Source organism: Gorilla gorilla, chromosome 11 (genome assembly GCF_029281585.2).
Source record: "Gorilla gorilla gorilla isolate KB3781 chromosome 11, NHGRI_mGorGor1-v2.1_pri, whole genome shotgun sequence".
Lineage (NCBI taxonomy): Eukaryota > Metazoa > Chordata > Mammalia > Primates > Hominidae > Gorilla > Gorilla gorilla.
This window is the reverse complement of record NC_073235.2, coordinates 31,664,177-31,683,189: the sequence shown is the minus strand read 5'-3', so window position 1 is coordinate 31,683,189 and position 19,013 is coordinate 31,664,177. Positions and strand designations below refer to the sequence as shown.

General features: G+C 51.5%; 1 protein-coding gene and 1 pseudogene across 8 annotated transcripts; both read left to right on the top strand.

Annotated features, from left to right (window-relative positions):
- LOC109025815 (fatty acyl-CoA reductase 2-like) overlaps positions 1 to 19,013 on the top strand; it is a 306,120-nt pseudogene that overhangs the window by 180,374 nt on the left and 106,733 nt on the right.
- Positions 4,859 to 10,636, top strand: LOC101131416 (coiled-coil domain-containing protein 74B). 8 transcript variants are annotated; one of them, XM_055380723.2, is made up of 8 exons: positions 4,859 to 5,225; positions 6,652 to 6,696; positions 7,782 to 7,832; positions 8,627 to 8,765; positions 9,673 to 9,744; positions 9,827 to 9,900; positions 9,976 to 10,032; positions 10,233 to 10,636. In XM_055380723.2, exons 1-8 carry the CDS (start codon positions 4,991 to 4,993, stop codon positions 10,241 to 10,243), a joined length of 684 nt encoding a protein of 227 aa, XP_055236698.1. In that variant the 5' UTR covers positions 4,859 to 4,990; the 3' UTR covers positions 10,244 to 10,636. The 8 variants fall into 8 exon arrangements, 6 of the variants coding, with proteins under 6 accessions (XP_055236698.1, XP_030864407.1, XP_055236697.1 ...); XM_031008547.3 differs by having other exon boundaries at positions 9,552 to 9,744; XM_055380722.2 differs by having other exon boundaries at positions 7,584 to 7,832.

The following is a 19,013-nucleotide window of genomic DNA, read 5'->3' as shown; positions in this document are numbered from 1 at the left end:
ACCCTGCTAATTTTTAAATTTTTTTGTAGAGACGGGGTCTCACTGTGTTACCAGGCTGATCTTGAACTCCTGGGCTTAAGTGATGGGACCGCCTCCGCATCCTGAAGTGCTAGGGTTACAGGTGTGAGCCACCACGCTGGAGAGAGGCCTCTTATGTAGCCTTCACTGTAAAAATTAAGCTAGCTTCCCTTGACTCCCAAAGCCAGAATTCCTAGCATAATTTTCTCAAGTCATAATTTTGCCGAAATATATCAAATTGTTTCCCAGTCAAGAATTCCTACTTTTGGCCAGGCGCAGTGGCTCACGCCTGTAATCCCAGCACTTTAGGAGGCTGAGGCAGGAAGATCACCTGACGTCAGGAGTTCGAGACCAGCCTGGCCAACATGATGAAATCCCATCTCTACTAAAAATACAAAAATTAGCTAGTGTGGTGGCGTATGCCTCTAATCTCAGCTACTTGGGAGGCTGAGGCAGGAAAATCGCTTGAACCTGGGATGTAGAGGTTGCAGTAAGCCGAGATCGCACCACTGTACTCCATCCAGCCTGGGTGACAGAGACTCCCTCTCAAAAAATAAATAAAAAATAAAAGTGATAAATTGGCAGCTGGCGCCAGGGACAGGCCATTTCTTGATGGGCCACACCTATTTCACTAAAGTGTTAATTGAATGCAGTTTCCAGGGAGAATCAACTTCCCAGGCATGTGCATTAAGAGACAAAGTGGTGGAGTATGACCTTCGGGGGGCACCCCACCCGAAAACCTCAGATGGGCATGCATACAGTTTCCTAAACACACTGCATGTGTTTAGGAACTCCCAAGGGTAAGGAGGGTACTGTAAATGTGGGCAGCCCACCCTAAGGGAAGGATCATGGGAAAGGGGCTAGTCTAGAAAGTCCTAGGATCAAGGTTAAACACCACACTTGACTTTCATGTGTCCACTTAGGTCTCTTCCAAGCATACTTTCCTTTCTTTCCTGTTCTAAAGCCTTTTAAAATACACTTCCACTCCTGCTCTGAAACTTGCTTTGGTCTCTTTTTCTGCCTTATGCCCCTCAGTCGAATTCCTTCTTCTGAGGAGCCAAGAATTGTGGTTGCTGAAGACCCATCCGGATTCACTGCCAGTGACTTGGACACCTTCCACTGCTAACACTATTAACTCGGACACCTTCCACTGCTAACACTATTAACTCGGACACCTTCCACTGCTAACACTATTAACTCGGAAACCTTCCACTGCTAACACAATAACACTGGGTTATTGTGTTTATTTGGAGAGTAAGTATGGTTTAAGGAGATGTGTATGGGTGCCAGGTTGACAAGGGGTGGACTTGTGATGGTTAATTCTATATGTCAACTTGTCTGGGCCACTGGATGCACTCATATCTGGTTACACATTATTTCCTGGCAGGTCTGTAAGGGTGTTTTCAGAAGAAAGTGGCATTTAAATTGGTGGTGCAAGCAGCCATGCATGCATTTCTGGAGTAGCTTCTCTATAGCTTGCAGGAACCAGAGCGGGCAATAAGAGCCCCATCCTCCAAATACTGGGGATCTGTGCTCTGATTGATGATGGCTGCTGTTGATTGTGAAAATGCAGACAAAGAGGCAGGCAGCCACTGCTGCAATCTCCACTGCTATGTTTGCAACGTCCCTCCTCAACCCTCACTGCCTCCCTGGGTACACACCTTCCAGGAGGTTTTTATGGATCAGCACCTCCTCCTGCCTTCATTTTTCTTTTCTCCTTCTTGGGAACCAGATGTTTAGGACTAGGACATTCAAAAGCAACCACATACCAGGCACAGTGGCTCATACCTGTAATTTCAACACTTCTGGAGGCTGAGGGAGGAAGAGAGCCTCAGCCCAGGAGTTTGAGACCAGTCTGGGCAACATAGTAAGACAAAAAAAAAAAAAAAAAAAAAAAAAAATTAGCCAGGCGTGGTGTGTGCCTGTAATCCCAGTTACTAGGGAAGCTGAGGCAGGAGGATGGCTTGAGCCCAGGAGTTCCAGGCTGCAAGTGAGCTATAATCGCACCACTGCACTCCTGCCTGGATGAATTTCTCTCCACTCAGGATATCCTCCCTCCCAGCAGTAATATTGCTGCCATTCATTGCAGCTGTCCATAAACCATAATTACTGAATACATGTTGCCATAATTTTTTTGAGCAAACTGTCATCTGTTAAAAATAATAATAAAGATTATATTTTATCTTAATTTATTCCTTCTCTAATGCACTTCCCTTTTTTTAGATCCAAATTTCCTATATCATTTTCCTTCTTTTTTTGAAACAAGGTCTCTCTGTGTTGCCCAAGCTGGAGTGCAGTGGTGCAATCATGGCTCGCTGCATCTCAGCCTTCTCAGTAGCTGGGACTGCAGGTGTGCACCACCATGCAGGCAAATTTTTTAGTTCTTTGTGGAGACAGGGTCTGGATATATTGCCCAGGCTGGTCTCCAACTCTTGGGCTCAAGAGATGCTCCTGCTTTGGCCTCTCAAAGTGCTGGGATTACAGGCATCAGCCATGCACCTGACTTTTCATTTCTGTTGTGTTTTTGACTTCTTACATTTTCTTTTAGTTTTTTGAGACAGAATCTCACTCTGTTGCTTGGGATGGAGTGCAGTGGCAGGATCCCAGCTTGCTGGAAACTCCACCTCCTGAGTTCAAGCAATTCTTTGGCCTCGGCCTCCTGAGTAGTTGGGGTTACAGATATAAACCACTATGCCTGCCTTTTTTTTTTTTTTTTTTTTTGAGATGGAGTCTTGTTCTGTCGCCCAGGCTGAAGTGCAGTGGTACGATCTTGGCTCACTGCAAGCTCCGCCTCTCGGGTTCACGCCATTCTCCTACCTCAGCTTCCCGAGTAGCTGGGACCACAGGCGCCCACCACCATGCCCGGCTAATTTTTTGTATTTTTAGTAGAGATGGGGGTTTCACCGTGTTAGCCAGGATGGTCTCGATCTCCTGACCTCGTGATCCGCCCGCCTCGGCCTCCCAATAATTTTTGTATTTTTAGTAGAGATGGGTTTTCACCATGTTGCCCAGGCTGGTCTTGAACTCCTGACCTCAAGTGATTCGCCCACCTCAGCCTCCCAAAGTGTTGGGATTAGAGGTGTAAGCCACTGTGCCTGGCCGACTTCTCACATTTTCTTTTCTTTTTTTTCTTTTTTTTTTTTTGAGATGGAGTCTTACTCTGTTGCCCAGGCTTGAAGGCAGTGGCATGATCTCGGCTCACTGCAACCTCCGCCTCCTGGATTCAAGCAATCCTCCCACCTTAGCCTCCCAAGTAGCTGGAATTACAGGTGCATGCCACCACGCTAGCTAATTTTTGTATTTTTTAGTAGAGATGGGATATCACCATGTTGGCCAGGCTGGTCTTGAGCTCCTGACCTCAAATGATCTGCCCAACTTGGCCTCCCAAAGTGCTGGGATTACAGACATAAGCCACCCTGCCTGGCCTTCACATTTTCTTTAGATTATTTCTTAGAATGTCTACTTCTCTGTTCCCATTATCAGTCTGTAATCTCATGTTGTCTACTTTTTCCATTAGAGCCCTTAGCATATTAATCATAGTCATATTCCATTTCTTGTTCTGATAATTCCAACATCTCTGCCATATTTAAGTCTGGCTCTGATGTTTGCTGTGTCTTCAAACTGTGTTGTTTTTTATTATGCCTTGCAAGTTTTTGTTGAGGGCTGGTCGTGCTCAACCAGTAAATGGACTTTCTGTGTGAAGTTTTATGTTGGTCTGGTTAGGGGTTGCGCCATGTGTGCTGTTTGTTAACTGGAGGTGTCAGAGGCTTAAACCTCCTCTAGTGTCTTAGTTTTTGTCTCCCTGTTGTCTTTACGGTTTCCTAGAGATTTCTCGAATAAGCTCTGAGATGAGCAGTTCTTTCACTCGTATCCCCTGTTATTATACAGGAGCCCCGCTGATGTGGCAGTAAGATGTGGGGAAGGAGAGCCAGAGCAGGCTGGGGTTGGCTATGTTCCCTTCCGCCAGGTTTGCTGGTATCTGGCAAAATTATGATTGGCCTGGCTGTGATTTTTTTTTTTTTGAGGGCAGGCCTTGTAAAAAAAATAAGACTTCTTTTTATTTTTATTATTTTTAAATTTATTTATTTATTTATTTATTTTTTGAGACAGAGTCTCACCCTGTCGCCCAGGCTGGAGTGCAATGGCGCGATCTTGGCTCACTGCAACCTCCACCTCCTGGGTTCAAGTGATTCTCCTGCCTCAGCCTTCGGAGTAGCTGGGGTTACAGGTGTGAGCCACCGCGCCCAGCCTCTTATTTTTAGGCATCTCACTCTGTCACTTAGGCTGGAGTTCAGTGGTGCCATCATAGCTCACTGCAGCCTCGACCTCCGGGGTTCCAGCAATCCTCCCGCCTCAGCCTCCCGAGCAGTTGGGACTACAGGCGCAAGACACCATGCCCGGGTTTTTTTTCTTTTAATTTTTTAGAGACGGGGTCTCACTTTCCATTCACACTGGAAAGGATGCCTGGATGCCTTTTATTATTATTATTATTATTATTATTATTATATTATTATTATTTTAGACAGAGTCTCTGTCGTCCAGATTGGAGTGCAGCGGTGCGATCTCGGCTCACTGCAACCTCTGCCTCCCGGTTCAAGCTATTCTCCTGCCTCAGCCTCCAGAGTAGCTGGGATTACTGGCTCCCGCCACTACACCCGGCTAAATTTTGTATTTTTAGTAGAGTCGGGGTTTCGCCATGTTGGTCAGGCTGGTCACGAACTCCTGACCTCAAATGATCCGTCCGCCTCGGCCTCCCAAAGTTCGGGGATTACAGGCGCGAGCCCCGGCGCCCAGCCCCGGATGCCTTGTAAATCACTACTCACCCAGGAAGAGCCAGCGACAGGCCCCGCCCCCGCCAACCGCCTCGCGCCCTCCGTCGCCCGGTTTCCATGGTGACGGGGCGCCAGGCTAGGGCGGCCTGGCCACTGAGCCGGGGTGCAGTGGCAGCGGGAGGGTACCTGGCGATGGCGATATGAGCGGTGCGGGGGTGGCGGCTGGGACGCGGCCCCCCAGCTCGCCGACCCCGGGCTCTCGGCGCCGGCGCCCCTCTGTGGGCGTCCAGTCCTTGAGCCCGCAGCTCAGGCAGAGCGACCCGCAGAAACGGAACCTGGACCTGGAGAAGAGCCTGCAGTTCCTGCAGCAGCAGCACTCGGAGATGCTGGCCAAGCTCCATGAGGAGATCGAGCACCTGAAGCGGGAGAACAAGGGTGAGCCGGCGCGGGGCCCTAGGCCGGCCCTGCCTCCCCAGGCACACTCAACACTGCCGCTCCCGCAGCACAGAAACACAGCCATCAACTCCAGCACACGCCTGGGCTCAGGGGGAACACAGGACAGTAAGCCCGCCCTGCCACGCTGAGCTGTCCCCTCCTCCCAGAGGGAGACCTGCGTGGCCCCCGGGCACTGCCGACCCTGTCTGCCTGTCTCGTAGGGCAGCAGCATTTCAGATGCTGACTCGGCCAGTCCTCTCCTCTCCAGGCAGGGTCAGACACACCTCTGTTAAAAACTTTACAGAGGGGCCCGGGCGCGGCGGCTCACGCCTGTAATTCCAACACTTTGGGAGGCCGAGACGGGCGGATCACGAGGTCAGGAGATCGAGACCATCCTGGCTAACACGGTGAAATCTCGTCTCTACGAAAAATACAAAACAATTAGCTAGGCGTGGTGGTGGGCGTCTGTAGTCCCAGCTACTCGGGAGGCTGAAGCATGAGAATGGCGTGAACCCGGGAGGCGGAGCTTGCAGTGAGCCGAGATCTTGCCACTGCACTCCAGCCTCGGTGACAGAGCGAGACTCCGTCTCAAAAAAACAAAAACAAAAATTTTATACAGGTAAACGTGCCCAAGTGCGAGTGCGCAGCTCAATGAATTTCTTCCAGCTAAACACATCGGATCAGGAGCAGGCATTCCCCCGCCCCCCACCCCGTCCCCGCTTCGCCTGTGCCCATGCTGTCCTCCGGCGGGGCCTTCCCAACTGCACCCTTAGCTGCTCCTCACCCCCACGCCCCCCTTTCTCCCTCCCTCCTCCCCCACCCCTCCTGCCCCGAGCAGAAGGAGGGCCCGCCAGGATGTGGGATGTGGCTCCGCTCCTCGCTCTTGCTTTAGGAGGGCTCCAGCAAGGGCACCAGTGCCCGCGGCCTCTTCTCCCGCCCCGTTCCCTGGTGCTGCCTTACCTGAGTGCCGAGTATCCCATCACCAGGCGTCTGTTTTGTCAGGACCCCCCTTCCCCATGTCTTCTTGAGCCTCAGGACGCCCAGTTCCTCATGTCTTCTTGAGCCTCCCCCGCAGTCCCTGATCCCCACGGGATCATGACACCGCCATAGCCAGGGGTTCCGGAGTTCACCTCTGTACCCCTAAAGCCCAGGCCCTGCCTGGGCAGTGTGGATGCCCTCCAGTCATCTCAGATGGATGAGGCCGATATGCCGGGTGGGCTCTGCCTAGGGAACAGGCAGGGCCATTCCTGGCCTGACACCCACGACGAAGGCGTGGTGGAGAGCGGGATCCATGGGGCAGGGCCCAATCAGCCAGTCGGGGGGCAGGACTTTCGGGCTCAGCAGCCAGGAGAGGACAGGCCAGGCTTCTTCTCTCAGAATGGCTGTGGTTTCACAAGTGCTGAGGAGAGCGTGTGCTTGCTTTCAGATCTCCATTACAAGCTCATAATGAATCAGACATCACAGAAGAAAGGTGAGAACTGGGCCCTTCAGTGACTGATGGGATGCTCTTGCCACTCAGGGGAGCCCCTCCAGACTGTCCTTGCCCACCTGGCTGCACTGGCCCCTGTATGCCAACCCAGTGGGTACAGGTTCTGGGGGACCTGGACAGATGCCGCTACCTCTAGCCGTGGCTGGACGATGTTATGCAGCCAAGCACAGCACGTGCTGCTCTCGGGAAGCCCAGGGCCTGAGGTCATTGCAGTGGGGAGGTGGGCACAGGGTGCTCCCCAGACCTCCCTCCTCCAAGTAGAGCTGAAATGGGAAGGAACCCCTGGGACAGCCCCTGCCCTGCTAGATCTTTGCCTCAGATTGCTGCTGTGGCCAGGCCCAGGATTTCCAGCCCTATGGCTCTGAGTCCTGACATGCTGGGGGCCCAGGGGCTCTGGACACACTCCATCCAGGGATCCCTTCCTGCCATCTGGGCAGCAACCATGGGGACAAAGGGAGGAAGCAGAGTCCTGTTTCCTTGCCACTTGTCCAAGGCACTTCCCCATCCTGACAGCGGCCCACACCCAGCCCAGGATCCTGGGTTGTGGTCTCGAGCTCACTTCCCGTTATCTTTGGGGCTGGGGCTGACATCAGGAGGACATCTGACTGGTGGATGGAGCCAGCCTGGGAACATCGCAGCTGGGGCAGTGCCTAGGGCTCTCCCTTCCCAGGGAGACATGGAGAATGGGGTTGAGGGAGGGCCCTTCCCTAGCCGCTGTGGCAACTCCAGTGAGCTGTTCTGGGCAAAGTGTGGCCCAAGTCGGCAGCCCCAGCCCTGCAGTGCTGGGGATGCTGACAGGACACGGGAAGAGGCCATGCTCTCCCTCGGGACCTGCTGTTCCATGTGTCCCAAGCCCTCCTGCTTTCCAGATGGCCCCTCAGGAAACCACCCTTCCAGGGCCTCTGCTCCCTTGGGCGCTCGCTGGGTCTGCATCAACGGAGTGTGGGTAGAGCCGGGAGGACCCAGCCCTGCCAGGCTGAAGGAGGGCTCCTCACGGACACACAGGCCAGGAGGCAAGCGTGGGCGCCTTGCGGGCGGTAGCGCCGACACTGTGCGCTCTCCTGCAGACAGCCTCTCCACGTCAAGCTTCCAGTCTGTCAAGTCCATCTCTAATTCAGGTGAGCAGGCTGGCGTCCATGTGCTCACAGGGGTGCTGACCAGGCGCCCTCTGCTGGGCCAAGCTCCAGGATTTGGGGATGAAGGTGCAGCTGAAAAGAGCCCTGCAAGCTGAAGCCACCGGGAGGGGATTAAGGGGGGGTGGGCAGGACCAGGGACCAGTCACAGGGCAGTAAGGCCTCACAGCAGGCACCCCAGGGCGGGGCAGCAAGCAGGCAGGAGGGGCCTCCTCAGGTGGCCTTCTAGGGAGGATGTACCCTGGCTGCCCAGCAGCAGCCCTGCTTGGCCGTGTCCCCGCCACAAGCAGGCAGGACACAGGAGGGATGGCACTGCCCACGGAGCCCTGGGCTCATGGCACCTTCTGCAGAGTGAACTGGGAGCAGAGAGCCTCTTTTCCCCACTCTGTGAGGCCGGGCATTTTCCTCAGCCCAGCCCTAACCCCCACCATTCCTGTGATGGGCCCAGGTGCTAGACGGGCCTTGTCCTTGCCGAGGAAACCCATGCAGGCTGGGTCCCAAGCCTCTCATGCAGTTTCATTTTACCCAAGATGGGGCCAGCTTCCACTATGTTGATTGTTCTAGAGTGTTCACAGGCACCACCCATGGGCTTCACCCTCAGAACCACATTGATTCCCCCCAGAACGCTCCAAGGCAGGCTTCCCTTTACAGAGGAGGAAACTGAGGCAGGGACAGGGGCTTCTTGGGTACACACAGCTGTTCCTGGAAAACTTGGGCAGTGACTGTTGGTGCCTGCAGTGACCGGCCTTGTAGGGTCTGACTTGCAGCCAACTCTCAAGGCAAGGCCAGGCCCCAGCCCGGCTCCTTCAACAAGCAAGATTCAAAAGCTGACGTCCCCCAGAAGGCGGACCTGGAAGAGGAGCCCCTACTTCACAACAGCAAGCTGGACAAGGTTCCTGGGGTACAAGGGCAGGCCAGGTAAGGCTTGGGTGTTCCTGGGGTGCAAGGGCAGGCCAGGTAAGTCTTGCCTGCACTCTAAGGGCCCCATGACTACATTTACTAGGCTCACGCCCTGCAGTCAGCCAACTGCTCTGCCCCTAGCTCCAGGGGCCTGTCTCCAGGGCTCATGATAGCAGATGATGGCCACACTCTACCCATCGGTGGGCGCTGTCTTCCTCCCTTCCCCTGGGGGTCCTGCAGAGTACCTGTGCTGACCTGAGCCCACGAAGGGGGCCAGTAGCAGCCCCTAAACCACTTCCTCAGAGAAAAGTAAAGTAATATTCTTACCAAGAGAAGGCTTGCTGCCCCTGGCCACAGCCTGCCTTTGGAGGGCACTAGGCCAGCAGGTCAGAGTAGGAACAGGTTCTGGTGATCCCTGAGTTTGTGGGACTGCCCTGAGATGCTACAGAGTGCACACTTTCAGCAGCGCAACCAGCAGGACAGGCTCCTGCATCTGCACATCCCGAGACCAGGCCTGGAGCAAGATGCCCCACTGGGTGTGGGGTCACGACCAAGAGCAGCCTGGCAGCTAGCTGGTCACCCACTGAAGCCCATCTGACCCTTAGGGCAACTTCAGAGGGGAGAAAGGGACAGGCCGCAGTCCCAGAGACCCCCACCTGGTGCCCAGAGCACCCTGCTCAGTGGGAGAGGGGAACCAGGCCCTCTTCCCCACATTGGCCTGGGCGCTGCCTGGGGAGGCATGCTAGGTGGGTGGTTAGACGCACCTGGGCAGGTCACCTCTGGCTGCTGCAATGACTGTTTCAGAAAAGAGAAAGCAGAGGCCTCTAACGCAGGAGCTGCCTGTATGGGGAACAGCCAGCACCAGGGCAGGCAGATGGGGGTCGGGGCACATCCCCCAATGATCCTGCCCCTTCCCCTGCGAAAGCCCACCACACTTAGGCAGTGCGAAGTGCTCATCCGCGAGCTGTGGAATACCAACCTCCTGCAGACCCAAGAGGTGAGGCCCTGGGTGGTGGGGGTGGCCCTGGGCAGTCTGGTGCCGCCACAGGCCCCACCACGCCCCTGCCCCTGCCTTTCAGCTGCAGCACCTCAAGTCCCTCCTGGAAGGGAGCCAGAGGCCCCAGGCGGCCCCGGAGGAAGCTAGCTTTCCCAGGTGAGTGCCTGGTGCACCCCTGCCCCATCCCTGGGGGCCTATCCACAGCTCACTGCTGACTCTTCCTTCACCCAGGGACCAAGAAGCCACGCATTTCCCCAAGGTCTCCACCAAGAGCCTCTCCAAGAAATGGTAAGTCCCACAGGCATGGGGACAGTGGGGCAGCCCTGCAGCCTGGGCCCCAGGGAGGGAGTGGGGAAGGGAGGGTGGCAGCGCAGAAGCAGAGCTCGCTGAGGCCTCTCTGTGCCCCTGTGAGGGCCATGCAGGCTGCACTCCCCACACACTCCACTCCCGGGGATGCTCACGGTGACAGTCCCTCTACCCGCCCCCAGCCTGCTTCTGAGCCCACCTGTGGCGGAGCGTGCCATCCTGCCCGCACTGAAGCAGACCCCGAAGAACAACTTTGCCGAGAGGCAGAAGAGGCTGCAGGCAATGCAGAAACGGCGCCTGCATCGCTTGGTGCTTTGAGCCACCCGCATCTGGTCAGTGCCAGGCCCACCAACCTGCAGCTGGAGACTGGCTCTCTATAGCATTTCCTGATACTTCCGCTACTTTTAGGCCTGGCTAAATTCCAAGATAGATAACACTCAAGATAGATAAAGTACTTGATCTTCAAACTGACAAACTGTTTATTTTCTAGCTGTTATTTTGCTATTTGGCATTTACATAAAAGCACACGATGAAGTAGGTATCGCCTTACCTGTTGAAACTGAAAATAAAGCTTGTTTATTTCCAAGTTGTGTGCCTGGTTCCTCACTGGCTATCAGGCGTCGCGTCCCTTCCCAGTCCCAGCCCTTGGCCTCTAGCCCAGGCCCCGCTGTCTGCAGGGACCTGCCTGGGCAGCCCAGTCTTGCTCATCCTGGGACCTGCCAGCGGCCCTGGGAGACAGGCATTGGCAGAGCCATGCACATCCTCCCTGGAAGCGGGAGGGCTTTTCTGGTCCCCTGGCTGGGCTGCGTTCCAAACACATGATCACTCTGTCTCTTGCCCACACTGCACACTCCTGGGGGCAACAGGCTGTCCTCTCCTGCCCTGACACAGCACCGCAGACAGGGGGTCCAGCCAGGCTCGCCCTCCTCCTTGGAGGGCTGTCTCGAGTGCCGTGGACATGCCCGCACCACCCCTTCCGCCACAGCACAGCCATGTCCATGTCGGGGGTGGGGTGGCCAGCTTAGTGCCTACCCTCAGCCAGCCACACAGTCTTCCCAGGCCCATGGCCCCACTTCGTTGGCATTAATCTCAGCCTCTTCCTGCTTCAGGGAGCAGAACTTTGCCAGGAAGCTGGGGATGAACCAGGCCAAGGAATGGGACAGTGTGTCCGAAAGGACAGCCCAGGCCCGGGGGCTTACAGCATCCTAACAGGACAGCAGGCCCAGTTTCATGGAGCGGGGGACACAGTGACGAGTCCTGACAAACACAGGAATAACAAGATTATAACAATCACAGATGATGGGGTGGTACGCATTAAAAGGGGGGACTCTTGTCACCAAAGGGCTGCTGGCCAGTGCCCAGGGTAGCGGGCAACATAGGGAGGCGCTCACTGCATGGCCCCACCCACCGCCAGGCCCGCTCTCTCTGGGTGGCAGCGCATAGTGTTCTGAGGACGCGGGTCCAGAGGGCCTCGCTCTTCATCCTTCACAATGGGGACATGGCCCTCACATGAGTGACACAGGGGTGCCGGCAGCAGGATCCCCCGTGCCCCTGCTCCCTGGGGGCCCCACAGTGCTCAGCAGGAATGCCGTGAGGGCTGAGGCCCAGCTGGTGGTGGGGAGCTGGCAGCAGCCATGGGCCAGCCCTCCCTCCGATAGGCAGCCTGTGCCCTGGACTTAGGGGCTTCCCTGGGGGGTGCCCCACCTGCCCAAAGCAGCACAGCCTGAACCCAAAACTGTGAGCAGAGAATCCGATGTGTGTTTGAAGGGTTTCCTATGTCCTCTGTGTTCTCCTATAGAAAGGGGCAGGAGCGTGTTGAGCACACACAAGATGCCCTAACAACACCCTGAGCGCACCCTCATGCTGCTGAGATGGACCCGGACCCTGGACAGGCCACAGCGAGCAGCCTGCTCCACCGCACCCGTCTCAGTCTGTACAAGTGTGGGATTTCATTTGGCAGATCCCCAAGGCAGGAGAGAAAAGAAGGAAAGCTAACCTAACTCCAGGCTCTCCATGGACGCCAACACCTAGAAGTGTCTGACAAGAGGCATGCGTCCTTGGCCCCGATGAGGCTGCGGGCCATCCCTGCAGTCCTGGCTATGCAGCTGAGAGGCAGGCCTTGTGGATGCTCCGGGCACAGGTGTTGAGCAAGGTGGTAACTGAGTGCTTGTCCGGGCTGTGGCTGCCTGGAAGTCACACAGCGGTGCACCGACCTGAGGAAGGGGTTGGTGCCTGCAACAGAACAGTGGGCATGAGCCTGAGGCAGCTGGTGCTGCACCCATGGCCTGCACACCCGGCAGTGCTCTGGGAAGTGGCAGCCCCAGGACTGGCTGAAGCACCAGGAGGAGCCCTGCACGCTGCCTGCCTGGCCATCGGCCTCTCCTCCCAGAGCCTCGTCAGTGAAGAACTGAATCTGAATGGGATTTGGAGCCCAGGGCTTTGCCTCTGACAACCTTGGGGACCGAGCCCTGGCTCTGCTGTGTGCCAGCTCTGGGCTCAGGGACACTGACCCCTGTCAACATGACTCTCTGGAGCCACATTGCCCAGATGGGGCCTTGTGTGCCCAAGCTACTGGTAGGACCTGTCAGCCCCGCTGAGCTCCCTGGTGGCCTCTGGGAAAAGCAGGGTCTGTCCTTGAGCCGTAGGCTTTCTCACCCCTCAGCCACTGAACACAGCCACCCTGGACAACTGACCTGACACAAGATGAAGGGGCAAAGGGACACAGAAGAAGAGCAGAGACCCCTATCTCTCAGGTGACCACTGGAAAACCCACTGCTGCCCACGCAGGGGGAGTCAGAAGAGGGGAGGGAGGGGCCTGAGCTGGGAGGGGCTGGAGTGCACAGAGGCTGTCCCTGCAGCACTGGAAGCCTGGTTTTCCAGAATGACCCCTGCCTGCCCTGGGCCCCCAGACAGCTCCTCTGGGTCTGCCCACTGTATAGCCACTGCCGGTCCATCCACAGTGGACTCTGGGTAGGGTAGCGGGTGGGCACGTGGTGGCACACTTGGGAGGTCCTTGTCATTTGCAACACACAAGGCTGTACCTGTGACCTGGACAAGCCCTGGCCTGCCCCGCCTCACAGCCCTGCTCCCAAACAGGACTCTTCACACCCCGGGAGGTTCTGGTGAGGCTTGCAGCAAAGCCTGGATGTCTCTCTGACTCTCGGATTTCCAAACCTGAAGCCAGAGTGACCTGCATCGATGGGTGCCCAGAGGTCCTGCCTGCCACCTCCCTAGGGCCCCAGGCAAGCAGAGACGCATCTGTGTTGGGGAGGTGAGGGTGCGTGGGCTCCGGGGGTGGGGGCAGAGGCAATGGCCAGTCTGTCCTGGGCCCAGTGTATATGAAGACAGAGCAGACAACCTGCTGGCACGTGAACACAGGATGGGGTCTGGGCACTGTGCCCTCCAGCTTGGACAGCAGAGGCCTGGGGCTGCAGTTGGGGGTTGCTCTCCTGCGCCAGCCTGGCCCTCCTGGACACTCGCCCAGCTTGCAGATCAGGCGGACGGTGCCATTGTTGCTGCAGTGAGAAGGGTCCAGGTTTATCATGCACTTGGGCTCCAGCCTGGCCACCAAGCCCTGGAGCATGCTGGGGATGCTCTGCTGCTCATTGTCCTCAAGCCTGTGCTTCCGGGTGCATACCACTGGGGCCTTGGGGAGGCACCATGGTGACCACACTGGGCACACATGGCCCAGGGCCAGGCAGCCACCCTCCGCGAAGCCCAGCCCAGTTGGATGTATGTGATTGGTGGGCTGTGGATGGCAATCACGGTTGGCATGAATATGCGGTACAGGGAATGGTTGAAGAGGGTGAGTGGATGTTGGCCAGGATGGCATCCAGGAGCAGCTGGCATAGGTACTGCTGTTTGGTCAGTGGCACCGGGGGCAGTGGGGCAGTGGGCTGGAGCAGGATGGGCATGGTCAGCAGCCCGGAACCTGAGGGTTCCCCATGTAGGGGGCTTTCCCACCCCAGGCCCGTCCTCACTCACAGCCAGATTCCCGAGGCCTCTCTCTCAGCCTCCACCCTTGTGCAGACAATGTTGGCCGATCCTGGGTATATTCCCTACCCCCACAGCTTTGTCCTCCCCAGAGTCCCTGCCCCCTCTGGGCCAGGTGGCAGAGGCACCGATGGGGGCCGCGGACAGAGAGTGACTTCTCCCATGTTCCCACCCAGCACAGCAAACCTGGCCTGGAAGAGGCCTGGTGGGCAGGGTCTCAGGTCAGGCCCAGCCCCTACCCAGCCACCCTAACCTTGAAGGCCCCTCCCAGCGGTGCTCCCAGGAGCTCTTGGGGGAGCCCCAATTCCCCCAGGGATGCCCAGGATCCCACTCACCACTGCCATGTCATTCTTGAGTTTTTTTTTTTTTTTTTTTTTTGAGACGAAGTCTCACTCTGTCGCCCAGGCTGGAGTCCAGTGGTGCCATCTCAGCTCACTGCAAGCTCCACCTCCCAGGTTCACGCCATTCTCCTACCTCAGCCTCCCAAGTAGCTGGGACTACAGGCGCCCGCCACCACGCCTGGCTCATTTTTTTTTTTTGTATTTTTAGTAGAGACGGGGTTTCACCATGTTAGCCAGGATGGTCTCGATCTCCTGACCTCGTGATCTGCCCGCCTCAGCCTCCCATCGTGCTAGGATTACAGGCATGAGCCACCGCACCAGGCCAATATTTTTAAATAAAAAATTACAAAGCTGTTTTTCTTAAAATGTTACAATAAAATTGTATCTGTGTATAAAATGTATCTATTTTATGTGTACGTGTGTGTGAGTGTGTGTGTGAGAGAGAGAGAGAGAGACAGAGAGAGAGAGAGAGAGAGTTATGAATTAGGAAGCATATGTACCAAAACATTAGGAGTAGTTGAGTAATGAGATTATGAATGATTTTCACTTCCTTCTTTATACCTTATCAATCATCATCTCAAAATTTACAATCAGAATTCATTATAAGCTATTGTTTGTTTATTTATTTATTTATACTCGCAGTGGCGCGATCTCAACTCACTGTAACCTCAGCCTCCCAGGGTCAAGCAATCCTCCCACCTGAGTCTCCGGAGTAGCTGGGACAAATCAAAGTTAAGTTTTCTTCAGTTTAAAATAACTTGTTATAATTATGTTGTTTAGCCTCATGGTAACCAGAAAACAAAAATCAATAATAGACACCCTAAAAATGAAAAGCTAGCAATTGAAACACACTACCAGAAAAAATTATCTCACTACAAATAAAGACAAGAAGGAAGGGAAGGAGGAAAGAAAAGAAAGAGAGATCAGAGAGAAGAGAAAGAGGAAGGAAGAGAGAAAGAACAAAAGAAAAAAGAGAGAATAGCAAAACAACCAGAAAACAAGTAAAAAATGGCAGTAGTATGTTTTTACCTGTTAATAATAACCTTGAATATAAATGAATTAAATTCTCCAATTAAGACAGAGTGGCTGAATGAATTAAAAGACAAGACCCAATTATATACTGCCTACAAGAAACTCAGTTCACCTATAAACATACACAGACTGAAAGTGAAGACATGATAAATAATATCCCATACCAGTGGAAACAAAGAAAGCAGGAGTAGCTCTACTTAGATTATATAGACTTTCAGTCAAAGAAAGAAAAAAATGAAGATAATTATATAATGAGAAAAAGTAAACAGCAGCATAACAATTATAAGTGTACATGCAACCAGCACTCAAACAACTAAACACAGAAGCAAATATTAACAGACCTTAAAGGATAGACTGCAATACAATAACAGAATACCTCAATGCTTCGCTATAATCAACACCCCACTATCGTCAATGGACAGATCATCCAGACAACAAAACATCATCAGTTAAACTGTACTCTATACCGAATAGACCTAACATTTGCACAGCTTTCCATTCCGCAACTGCATAATGCACATTCCACTGAGTAGAATATGGATTATTATCCACAACAGACTATGCATTAGGCCAAAAAACAAGTCACAACACATTTTTAAAAACTGAAATCATGGCCGGGCGCGGTGGCTCATGCCTGTAATCCCAGGACTTTGGGAGGCCGAGGGGGGCGGATCACAAGGTCAGGAGACAGAGATCATCCTGGCTAACACAGTGAAAACCCGTCTCTACTAAAAATACAAAAATTAGCTGGGCGTGGCGGCGTGCGCCTGTAGTCCTAGCTGCTGGGGGGGCTGAGGCAGTAGAATGCCATGAACCCAGGAGGTGGAGCTTGCGTGAGCCAAGATCGCGCCACTGCACTCCAGCCTAGGCGACAGAGCGAGACTCCGTCTCAAAAAAAACAAAACAAAACAAAACTGAAATCATATCAAGTATCTTTTCTGACCACAGTGGAATAGTACTAGAAATCAGTAACAGGAGGAAAAACAGTACAAATATATGGAAATTAAAATACATGCTCATGAACAACCAATAAATAAATGAAAAAATAAAAAGAAAATTAAAAATTTATTGAAAAAAGAAACACAACATAACAAATCCTGTGGGATGCAGCAAAAGCAGTTGTAAGAGGAAAAGGGCATAGCTATAAATGCCTACATCAGAGAAAATAGAAAGATCTCAAATAGCCAACCTGAAAGTACACCTGAAGTAATGAGAAAAAACGAGAAAAATAAAATGCTAAAATTAGCACAAAAAATATCATAAAGATTAGAGAAGAAATTTTAAAAATAGAAACAAAAAATACAAAAAGTCAATGGAACAAAGAGCTGGATTTTTTAGAAAAAAATCAAAACTGACAAGCTTTAACTAGACTAAGGAAAAGAAAAACAAAACAAAATCATAGATGAAAAACGAGACATTACAATGGATAACACAGAAATATGAAGGATTGTAAGAGATTACTAAAAACACCTATATAAAAACAAGTTGGAAAATCTAGGAGAAGTGATAAATTTCTGGACACATAACAAATTCCCAAAATAGAATGATAAACAAAAAACCGGAACAAGATCCATAATGAGTAATGTAATTAAAGCAGTAATAAAAAGTCTTCGGTCAAACAAAAACACAAGAATCATGGCTTTATTGCTGAATTCTACCAAACGTTTTTAAAAGAGCTAATACCAATTTTACTCAAAATATTCCCCAAAAAATGAAGAGAAAGGAAGTCTTCGAAACTTGTTCTATGAGGACAGCATGACCCTGGTACAAAAACCAGACCAGGAAACAACACAAAAAGAAAACTACAGGTATTTTAAATATCCCTGATGAACACAGATGCAAAAAAATTTTCAGTAAAATACTTGAAAATTGCACTTGACAACACAATAAAAAGATGATCTGCCATGATCAAGTGGGATTCATCCCAGGAATATGAGGATGATTCAATAAAACACAAATAAATGTGCAACATCACATTCAGCGAATCAAGAACAAAAACCATATAATCATTTCAGTAGATGCTGAAAAAAATAAAAATCAACATTCCTTCATGAGAAAAACTGGACAACATGAGTACAGAAGGAACATATCTCAGCGCAATAAAGGCCATATATGACAAACCCACAGCTAACATCATAATCAATGGGGAAATGTTTAAACTCTTCCTCTAAGGCCTGGAACAAGTGTGGCTACTTTTACGCCACTTTTATTCATCATAGTACTGGAAGTCCTAAGTGGGGCAATTAGACAAGAGAATGCAATAAAAGGCATCCAAATTGGAAAAAAGGAAGTCAAACTGTTTGTTTGCAGGTGACATGATCATATATATACACAGAGAAAGAGAGAACCCTAAAGATTCCACAAAATCACCTACTAGAAATAATTTAGTCAAGTTGCAAGATACAATATCAACATATAAAAATGAGTAGCACACCCATGCACCAATAGTGAAATACCTAAGAAAGAAATCAAGAAAGCTATCTCATTGCCAAAAAAATTATATCTAGGGATAAACTTAACCAAAAAGACAAAAGATCCCACAATGAAAACTATAAAACACAGATGAAAGCTATTAAAGCAGACACAAGTAAATGGAAAGATATCCCATGTCCATGCACTAGAAGAATATTGTTAAAATATCTATATCACCCAATGTGATCCACAAAGTCAATGCAATCCATGTTAAATTACAAAAGACATTCTTCATAGAAATAGAAAAAAAAAATCCTAAAATTCACATGGAAACGCAAAATACCTCAGATAGACAAAAGAATCTGGAATAAAAAGAAAAGCTGGAGGCATCACACCTGACTTCAAAACATACTACAAATCTGTAGTAAGCATGGTAATACCAAAACAGCATAATACTATCAAAAAAAGGGGCGGGGGAGAAACAGAGAAACGAACGAATGACAGACATAGACAAGTGAAACAGAATAGAGAAATCAGAAATAAATTCACGCATTTATGGTGTGCTCATTTTTAACAAAGGCACCAAGAACACACATTCGGGAAGGACAATCTCTTCAATAAACTGCTAGGATAACTCAACACCCACATGTACAGGAATACATCTAGGCCGTTATCTTACCATACACAAAAATCTACTCAAAATAAAGATTTAAATGTAGGACCTGAAACTATAAAACTACTAGAGAAGAAAACATAGGATAAATCCTTCATGAAACTGGTTAGGACAAGGAATTTTCAAATAGACATCAAAAGCACAAGCAACGAAAGCAAAGATGTAATTACATTAAACTTGTCAAAAGCACAAGCAACAAAAGCAAAGATGTAATTACATAAAACTTAAAAGCTTCTGCAAAGCACAGGAAGAAATCAGTAGAACGAAGAAACAACCCAGAGAATGGAAGAAAGTATTTGCAAACTATGCATCAGCCAAGGGGTTAATACACAAAATATATAAATAACTACTCAAAAGTAAAAATACTAATAATTTGATTTAAAAAAATCTACCCCAAATCTTTGTCTCCCACCATTATTTTCCCACCTTCTTTTCCCGACCGCCTTTGGCCTCCTCCCCCTCGCCACCCGTTTTCTTCCTCCATCTACCCCAAAACTTTTTCCCCACCATTT